Here is a 10,538-nt window from a genome sequence, read left to right as displayed (position 1 = left end):
CCACCACCCTCCCTCCCACCACCTCCCCTCTGTCCTCTCCCTGCTACCCTCTGCAAATGAGTTGTTGAAACTCAAGGGTCTTCATCTCTGTCTGCCGATGAGATTTCATCTCCCCTTCTTTTTTCATTTGACTCCATTACCACCCACTTAGATTCAGATTTGGGTCCACAGAGCCTCTCCTCACAAGGTCCAGCCGTCACCGTGGCATCGGCTTCGTGGAAGATGACGGCACAGACTCAGAGATCTGAGATGTCGGTAACCTAAGGAGAGGAAGGCTGGCACACCCTCCCTACTTCCCACCACGTCCCATCTGTCCTCTCACCCTTACCCTCTGACAAACCAGCTTGCAAGTGTTGAAGCCCGTTCTCCCACTGCGCATGCGCGGGACATGAACGTGGCCGGCTTCACAATGACAAGCAGTTGCTATTGAACTGGTCCACTAGGCTCTGGGGGAGGGTGAGCGCCTTTTGGCTGTTGGCAGGTGCAGGGGAAGGTTGTGTCCGTGCTCTGTTAAGAGCCTGTGGCCTATGTCTTCTAGTGGTCCAGCAGATAGATGGAAGGATAAATGGATGGATGGATAAATGGAAAGATGGATGGATGAATAGATGGATAGATTGTTGAGGCTCCCGCCCAGGCCAGGCTTACCAAGCAGGATGAAAGAGGGTGGGGGAGAGATGTTGAGGGGTGGGGGAGGAAGAACGGCTGGGAGGAGGGGCTTTCAACAGATTCCTGGAAGGTACTGGGAAAGGCAGGGACTCCTGCCCCGTGTGGTACAAAGGCATAGGCCTCCTCTGCGTATGTCTGGGGGAGGTACCGCTCTCAGGGTCAATAGATTTTTGGGCGACAGGGGCCATCACTTCGAGCGGGGACATGGGGATCTTTTTTTGCCGTCCTCAGTACTAGATTTCATGACAACTCCCCCCCCACACACACTTCCGCCCATCTGACAGCATTCCCACCAACCTGGATCTGGATTTGGGTCTACACAGCATCTCGCCACCAGGTGCAGCTGCCATTGTGGCGGTGGCAATGCCAGCGCAGGCAGCGTCAGAGATGGCAACATAGATACAGAGATCTGGGATGTCGGTAACGTGGGAAGAGGAAGGCTGGCATACATTCCCTACCTCCCACCAACTCCCCTAATTTCTCCTGTCTCCTCTCGCCTCAGACTACCCAGATTGCTAGAGTTGAAGACCGCCTTCCAACCGCTGGTGCCGGGGACAGAAACACAACAAGGCCGGTTGCTATGCAACAGGTTGGCTAGGCTCTGGGAGAGCGCCACCGTGGCTTCGTGGAACAGACTCAGAGATCTCGGCAATTGGCAGGCCTAGGCGAAGGCTGTGTCTGGTGCTCTATGAAGGGCCTGTGGCCTATGTCTTCCAGTGGTCCAGGGCACGGATGGATGGATAAATGGAAAGGTGGATGGATCGACGGATGGATGAATAGATGGATGGATTGTTGGGCCTCCTGAGAGTGGAGGAAAGCCAGGTCAGGCTTATCAAGCAGGATTAAAAGAGTGCAGCAATGAAGTTGGGGGGCTGGGGAGGAAGAATGGCGGGGAGAAGGGGCTTTCAACAGACTCCTAGAAGGCACTGGGAGAGGCAGAGTCCCGCGCCCCATTTGGTGCTAGGGCATGGGCATCCTCTGCCCACGTCTAGTGGAGGGAACCACTCTCGAGGTCAACGGATTTTCAGGCGACACGACCATAATTTTGAGGAGGGACTTGGGGATCTTTATCGCCGCCCGCCACACCAGATTTCATCCTCCCTCTCTCCAACCCCAACTGACTTCATTATCATTCATCTAGATCCGGAATTAGGTAGACTTTGCGTCTCGCCACCAGGTCCAGCAGCTACCGCGGTGGCGGCGGCGTCAAAGATGGCAGCACATACTCAGAGATCCGGGATATTGGTAACCCAAGGAGAGAAAGGCTGGCACACCCTCCCTACCTCCTATGATCTCCCTTATGTCCTCTCCCTCTTACTCTCTGACAACCCGGCTTGCCAGGGTTGAAGCCCGCCCTCCCACTGCGCATGCGCGGGACACGATGACAGCTATCTTCGGAAGGACAGGCACAGTTGTCATTGGAAGGGTAAGCTAGGCTGTCGGGAAGCCGACGCGCCGTTAGGCTGTTGACAGGGCCAGGTGAAGGCTGTGGCCTGTGCTTTCTCAAGGGCCTGTGGCCTGTGTCTTCTAGTGGTCCAGCGGATAGATGGAAGGATATGGATGGATAGAAAAATGGATGGATAAATGGAAAGTTGGATGGATGAATAGATTTTATGGATTGTTGGGACCCCGGAGAGCGGAGGAAAGCCCGGCCAGGCTAGGCTTACCAAGCAGGATTAAAGGGGGTGGGAGAGAGAGGTTGGGGGAGGGGCTGGGGAGGAAGAATGGCGGGGAGAAGGGGCTTTTAACAGATTCCTAGAAGGCACTGCGAAAGGCAGGACATCGGCTTCCTCTGCCCATGGGGACGTGCTGCCTTTGAGGTCGATGGATTTTCGCCTTACAAGACTTTTGCACTAATGTCTTTTTTAATTTCTGATCCAGGATCCACTTTGCATTCAGCTGTTACTTCTCCTTAGCCTTTTGCCATCTTCCACATTTCCTCAATCTCTCCTTATCTTTCATGACCTTTATGCATGTTTATTTTGTGTAAGTTGTAGAAAAAATAAAATGAAATTATAATAGAATTCTTTATTGTCATTTAAATCATTTTTTCTCACCAACATATATTTGTTTCTTCTGGGACATGCTATTGTCATATACGTCTCTGTTGACATGCTGTCTTTGTACAGAATTAATTTTTGTTTTGATGCAAAATCCTATTTCAGCTTGCTTCACATATCAATACAATGGGATGAAGCCATGAATTCATGGTTCTTCTTGGCCTTTTTATTCCTGTTGTCCAGTGATTTCATTTTCAATACGACCATTTTTCATTCTTAGATATATCCAATTGTGTTTAACTCTTTGCTTTTTCTTATTAGCACTTTATCTCATGGCTTCTACTATTTTTCATTAAGCCCATCCTAGGGAATTCCCTGGCAGTCCAGTGGTTAAGACTCGGTGCTTTCACTGCCGGGTTCAATACCTGGTAGGGGAACTAAGATGTGGCAAGGCAAAAAAAAAAAGTCCAATGCAATGGATTTGGTGCAATGTTTGCTCCTTTGAAGGCCATTCTTATTTTTCTGGAAGCTTCTAAGATCTTGTTTTTTGCCTTCAGCAAATTTCCTTTTTACGATCCTAGTTAGGAGTTTTGTTGTTGTTAGTCCTCTTGGGGTTCTAAGTGCATCTTAAAATTGTGCCTTGGTGTCATCTGTCAATTTTGGAATCTCCAAAAGTCTGAACTTTCTCTGTCTTGTTACCTTCTAGTATCCCAATTTCAAAAATGTGAGACTTTTACAAGGTACTGTATACCTTGTGCTTGTATTAGGTCTTAATTCTCTATCATTTTCTCCTCATACTCTATTCTGGAATTCATGTCATCTCTTCCACTTGGCTAACATTTTCCTCCCCCATGTCTAATCTCTGTTCAACCTATCTGTTGAGTCCTTTCTTTCAGTTATTTGAATGTCATGAAAATCCTCATTTGGATAATTTTTCTTCTATAACAGCTTCCTTTGCCAAAACTCAAATCGTCTATATCTTTTTATATACTAGGTGTAGTTACTTTTGTATCCAGGCTGTATGCTTTAAATTAGCTTTATTGTGGTAAGACTTGCATAAAATAAAAAAAAATACACTCATTTTAAGTATGAAGTGTGATGATTTGGGATAAACATAACTGGAAGTGGGGTATGGCCATAATAAAAACTTAAAATGTGGGAGTGGGCAGCCTTTAAGGATCTTTCTTTTTCATTTTGTTAACATACTTAATAACTATGTCAATTTAATTATTATAACCATTTTAAAGATGAAGAAACTGTGGCACAGAAAATTTAAGATGATTCCCATGTGCTCAAATAGTTTGTTTTTTAAAAAATATTTATTTATTTATTTTGGCTGCGCCGGATTTTAGTTGCAGCACACGGGGTCTTCATGCGGTATGTGGGATCTTTAGTTATGGCACGTAGGATCTTTATTTGCAGCACACAGACTTCTTAGTTGCGGCATGCACATGGGATCTAGTTCCCTAACCAGGGATCGAACCCACGCCCACTGCATTGGGAGTGCGGAGTCTTACCCACTGGACCACGAGGGAAGTCCCTCAAATAGTTTCTTATTTACTGTTTCCTGGGCCCTTGGCCATATGGATGGAACCTGAGAGTGGCCTCTAGCTGCTGAGAGTGGCTGCTGGCTGACAGCCAGCAAGGAAACAGAGATCTCTGTCCTGCAACCATAAGGACTAAATTCTGTCTACAACAAGAATGAGTTTGGAAGTGGGTTTTCCCTCAGACCCTTCAAAATGGGAACTCAGCCTGGCCACCACCTTGATTTCAGCCTTTTTTTTTTGCAGTCCGTACGCGGGCCTCTCACTGTTGCGGTCTCTCCTGTTGCGGAGCACAGGCTCCGGACACGCAGGCTCAGCGGCCACGGCTCACGGGCCCAGCCGCTCCGCGGCATGTGGAATCTTCCCAGACCGGGGCACGAACCCGTGTCCCCTGCATCGGCAGGCGGACTCTCAACCACTGTGCCACCAGGGAAGCCCCTGATTTCAGCCTTTTGATACCCAGAGCAGAGAACCAAGCATGCCATGCCAAACTTCTGACCTACAGAATTGTGAGCTAATATATGGATATGCTCTTGACCTGTTAAGTTTGTGGTCGGTTATGCAGCAATAAAAAGCAAATACAGCTTTTGGTGGTGGCTTGCCTTCCAGTTAATTAATTATGCCTTGGCTCCCATTTGATCAAAGAGATGCCATTTTTCATTGGTTTGGTCCAATCAGTTATCATCTAATTGTTCCCTAAGATAATTTTGTTTCAGAATCATGTAATTTCATTTTTAAAATTTTTATTTTTTTATTTAAGTGTAGTTGATTTACAATGTATTCGTTTCAGGCGTACATCAAAGTAATTCAGTTTTTCATATATATATATGTATACACACACACATACATACATATACACTCATACATATAGATAGATGTTCTTTTTCAGATTCCTTTCCCATATAGGTTATTACAAAATATTGAATATATTTCCCTGTGCTATACAGTAGATCCTTGTTTATTTTATATATAGTAGTGTATATCTGTTAACCCCAAACTTCTAATTTATCCCTCCCCCTCTTCCCCTTTGGTAACCATAAGATTGTTTTCTATGTCTGTGAGTTGTTTCTGTTTTATAGATACTTTTATTTGTATCATTTTTTTAGATTCCACATATAAGTGATATCATATGATATTTGTCTTTCTCTATCCGACTTACTTCATTTAGCATTGTAATAGGGGCAGGGCGGGCGCACAGCCTAGAGTAGATGGAACTGTTTATACTGACTACTGTTTCTGCAGGGTCTCACTCATGTGGTTCTGTTCCCTTGCATGACTGATTATCTGTGACAGCTGGCTGGTCACTGTCCCTGAAAACATTATGTGTGGAGGCATAGGTGTAATATAGGTATGCCCTCCCTCAGAGTGTATTCTCATTTGCCCTGCAAGATACTACCCATCAAGCCCACATCAAACCAGGTTCATAGTGTGAAGTTCCTGAATTGACTGATTCAGGTTGTGAGTCCATAATGTCCCATATCTGATAAACTTCACAAAGGAAAAAAAAAAGAATAAAGAAAAAAAGAAACTTACCCCAGGAAAAGCACGCCAGAATTGCTGAGAGTGGATCCCAATCATTAGAATTTTAAAAATCTGGGTGAATTTAAGATGTAGCTAGAATTGACAGCCCCTGGACTTGGGAGATGCGCAGGGTAAAGGAACCAAGTCGTAAAAGAGAAACATATTTAAACTTAAATATTATGTCTAAACATGAGCTTTAGCTGTGGTCACTGGTACATGGCACTGACCATAAGCAAAAGACCAGAATCTACTGTTTTTTTCTTTTTACCTTTTAATATAGAAAAGAAAAATGAGAAGCAAACATACACAAAAATAGAGAGAAAAGATTAATCACCATGTATTCATTACTCAGATCCAACAATTATCAACATTTCCCCAATTTTGTGTTAAGAAAAATTATCAAAGGAAAATATCCTGTGTGCCTTTTCAAAGTCATGCTAGAGCATGGTCTAACAAACCCACCCGAAGTCTAACAAATCATTTTAGAGAAAAGTTCCCTAAACTCAGCACTGTTCACATTTTGGGCCAGATAACTCTTTTTGTGCAAGGTTGTCCTCTGTATGGTGGAAAACATCCCTGGCCTCTATCCACCACATGACAGTAGCACCTCCCCTCCCCCTAAGTCATCTCCAGAGATTGCCTAATGTGCCCTGGGGATTAAAACTGCAACAGTTTGAGAACCCACTGCTCTAGCAGAATGTAACGTTGTTTGATGGGCTTTTTACTACTAATTAGAATGCAGACTATATAGATAAATGTTAACTTGGAGACAATTGGTACATTTCATATATTTGTCTGTTATAGATGCAAACTGATTCTGTGAAGAGAAGATAACCTTAAAGGTTATGGTTTTACTGCCGTGTAGGACATTAGTTTTGTATCTAACATTGCAATCTTATTCCAAGATTCTTTACTCCACTGACTAAATACCTATTTACTTTGAACCAAATTTCCAATCCTGCTAGTTCCCTCATTAGTAAGTTAAGTGTATCTCTGAATATCTGTAAGAACTCTAATTTTCAACTTTTTGAAAATTATACTTTGAGACTTGTATCGCCAGTTACCACCAGCACCACCATCCCTGGCTCCAGACAAGACAGGATGGGGTGCAGCCTCAGCTCATGCCAGGCTACTCTCAAGATCTTGATCCAGGGGACAGTCACATCCGTCACATCCTATCTAGATCCGGAACAGTCTTCACTCATGCAAGGGCAGAGCCCTATTCCTACTCAGGTCAGGGCACAGTCCTTTCTGCTCCAGAACAGGGAAGAGCTATGCCTCCTTTTAGGCCACATTTGGGGCCCGGTATCCCTTTAAATGATGACAGTGTAGAGGGCCACCACATCTGGTTCAACAAGCTGAGACCTATCAGCTGAGGGAATAAGTAAGAGCTGATGGTCAGTGCAGGCTGGGTTAGCCCAGAGCCTTTAATTTGCCAAACCACAAATCCTTGGAGGCTCCTTTCTCTAATTCCTCTGCCTAGAGGGGGCACTGCCAAAAGCCATAAGTGTTCATGATGGCCTTGCCAGGGTCTCATCTTTCCACAGACTATAGTAAAGTGCTGTCAGTTCTTCCATTCCTCTCTCTTTTCCCTAGACCACACGATCACTCAATACCCTGAACACTCTTTTTCTTCAAAAATTTAAGGTACAATTTACATATAATAAATGCACAAATCATTAAGTGTTTACTTTGATGAGTCTTGACAACTCTTGAAACCACCACCCAAAACAACATATAGAACACTTTCTTCACCCCAGGGAATTCTCTTCAGAGAATTCAACAGTCACTAGAATCAACTGCGTTCTGATTTATAACTCAACAGATTTGTTTTGCCTGTTCTTGACCTTCACATAAATTGAATCCTACAGTGTATACTCTTTTGTAAACACTCTTCTTTTTCCCATTTTCTCTTTCCTTGTGTACTCCGCCCCCCACCAGACCTCAACATCTTGAGTATCCTTTATTTTTATTGGAGACCTCAGTCTTCTCTTTGTTCCCTAATTCAGTGTCTTAAATATACTGAAGTAAAAAATTTAACAATAATGGTAATAATCCTTTACCTTCGTATAAAATAGACATACCTGGCTCAGAGTCCTTCTTTTTTACTTACTAGCTGAGTGATTATGGATTGGACACCTCACCTCTATAGTGCATTTTCTTTAGGATGGTGATGATAACATTGTTCTCATAGTGTTTGTGGACGTCTTTAAAGTTGTTCCTTAAATATTTCTAGCTCTCCCCATTCCAAGCTTATGGTAAGATTGTATTTCTATCATGTGGTTGGGTGACTACTCAGTGAGCAGTGAGAGGAAATGATATGTGTCATTTCTGAAACAGAGCATTTATTTCCCAGCATAAGACATTCCAAGGCTCTCTTTCCTTCTGCCTTTATGACTGGTGCTAGAATGAGGGTAGCCCTTGAAGTGAGAAGGCCAGCAACAGGCCAGGCATGTAACGGGCACTCTCTAAATGGTCATTTTTGTTAATTACTACAATCACTTCAAACCACTGTCACATAAACCACTTGTATTAATTCAAGTGAAGCAAGACTCTTAAACTCTTTGCTAAATTTTAAGTATGTAGCAGAGCCATAGGCCTTTAATTTCTCTATCATGCAGGAGAAGAGGAAATTGCTAATAATCCCCTCTGATTTGATAGAACAATCTCACAAGTTTAGGAACTTGTTTAAGGAATCCAGAGATGTCAATTATAGCATTTTTATCACAGCATCCAAGTTACCGATTGCTGCATAACAAGTTACTCCCAAACTCAGCAGCTAAAAACAAATATTTAATAGCTTACACATTATATGAAGGTCAAGGATCTGCTAGCTGGGTGGTTCTGAGTCCCTCATGTGGTTGCAGTCATCTTAAGGTTTAACTAGGGTACAGGATCTGCTTTCAAGATGACCCCTTGATACAAGAATGCATCAGTTCCTCCCTGGCTGTTGGCAGGAGATCTCAGTTCCTTGCTACATGGGCCTCTTCATAGGCTATCTCAGTGTCCTCAATGACATGGCAACAAACTTTTCCAGAGTAAGTTATTTGAGAGAAAGAGCATGAGCACCTCCAAGACAGAAGCTGAGGTGTCATTTTAATCTCAGCAGTTATAAGACATCACTTCTACTGTATACTATTAGTCTCACAAATCTGCCTTGGTACAAAGTGGAAGGGGACTACACAAGGGTGTGACTACCAGGAGGTAGGAATTGTTGAGCGTTATTTTACAGGTCAGCTATTATACCACTTGGTAAGACCACGAAATAGAATTTTTTTTTAAAGCTATTTTCATAGGACAAGGCAATCATTTCCAGAGATGTTCCAAAACAATGCCTGTGATGTGCAGAGCACTGCTTTGGATGCATTAAAATCAGGACTCTGGTGAATGCTGTCTCTACCCCACCACTTTGCCTGGGCACTCACCATGCCCATATGCTGATGGCTGGCTTCTTCCCAACTACAGACTCTGCCTCAGATCTGCGCATGAGGCAGGCTGAAAACGCTACAGCTTTAAGGCCCTTACAATAGCCCTCAACATTGAGGAACCAGAGATGACATATAACTATCTCAGCTTCATCAGCCCTTGAGTGGGACAGTTTGGAGGTGATTTCTACACAATCTCCCAGAGTTCCCCACAGGACTGAGCCACCATTGCTCACAGGGGTACTCTGGCTCATGGATGCACTCTGTGTTGGTTTCCATCCCTGCCCTGTCTCACTTACCCATCCTCTACCTGTCAAATTAACTGCTTGCACTCACACCAATATTTCAGGTCGTCTTCTGGAGCGTGAAAATAAAGGAAAACCTCACTCAAATGGAGTAGGGCGGCCTGAAAGGGGAGCTCTCAGGCAGTACCACTCCGTGTCAATTACAGGAAAAACTGACCCCAACAGAAGAATCGACAGGAAAGAATCATCAATCACAGGCCTCAACAAGAAGAGATGTGCATTGCATCTCCTACCAGAAATCCACTACCCCAGCAACTCAGCCAATGAGAAACTCTCATCGCTCTGAGCTTTCACTTTTCTCCAAAGGACTTTTCTTCAAAACAATCCCTCCCAACTACCTCCTTTTCCTCTATAAAATAACTGTTCCTCTCCTTTGTTTGGTGGACTTGCCTATGATTTTTGCTGTAGCTTGCCCGTCCGGAATTGCAATTCTCTGCTATTCCAGAATAAACCCATTTTCTGGTATTTCATTTTTAATGTCAAAAAGCGTCAATCCACCTAAGATAAAGACTCGGCTTTCGACGTATTCTTTCAGTAGCCGGCTAAGAACCTCCTACTTGCCCTCTCTTGCAGCTCCGCCCCCTCCGTAAAGTATCGCGGGGGCCTCAGCCTCCCCAACAGAAGAGCCTCTCTTCTTCGCTGTTCTCCAAATCCTAGAGCTAGCCCAGAAAAAGGTGTCACCTAGCTTTACAGACGTTCCTCCTGAGAGATGGCCGCGCCCATTGCACGTAAAAAGCGGTATAAACGGACGCGGCCATCTTACCTCACTGCCTGCGCAGCTGGAGACAAAGAAAACTCAATTTCCAGGTCAGGGAGCCTCTATATTGGTCTCAGGAGGTTTGGGCTTCTGAGACGCTAAAAGCAGCAGTGACGTCTGTGTTTAGGGACCCCGGAACACTTGCCTCTCCCCGCCCTAAAATAGCCTAATCGTCTAACAAATGGCCTAGTCATTCGCCGTACGGCACAGATTTAAACATGGCCGGCCCCAGCAAGAGGTTGTCAAGCAGGCGCGGCCATCATACCTGCCATTAAAATTCGGAAACCCAGAATCCTGTTCTCTGGAAGGTTGCCAGGTGG

At 44.5% G+C, this 10,538-nt stretch overlaps 1 protein-coding gene across 1 annotated transcript in view; it reads left to right on the top strand.

Annotated features, from left to right (window-relative positions):
• Positions 1–2,335, top strand: part of LOC101273502 (zinc finger protein 585A) — a 35,391-nt gene extending 33,056 nt beyond the window's left edge. Inside the window, exon 5 of the mRNA XM_049702910.1 lies at positions 1,169–2,335. Coding sequence (XP_049558867.1) covers positions 1,169–1,185 — 17 coding nt within the window. The 3' untranslated portion in view covers positions 1,186–2,335. The remainder of the gene's footprint in view (positions 1–1,168) is intronic.
• Positions 2,336–10,538: the final 8,203 nt, after the last annotated feature.

Source organism: Orcinus orca, chromosome 20 (genome assembly GCF_937001465.1).
Source record: "Orcinus orca chromosome 20, mOrcOrc1.1, whole genome shotgun sequence".
NCBI classification, from domain to species: Eukaryota; Metazoa; Chordata; class Mammalia; order Artiodactyla; family Delphinidae; genus Orcinus; species Orcinus orca.
Note: the sequence above shows the minus strand (reverse complement) of the source record. Positions and strands in the feature narration are given on the sequence as shown.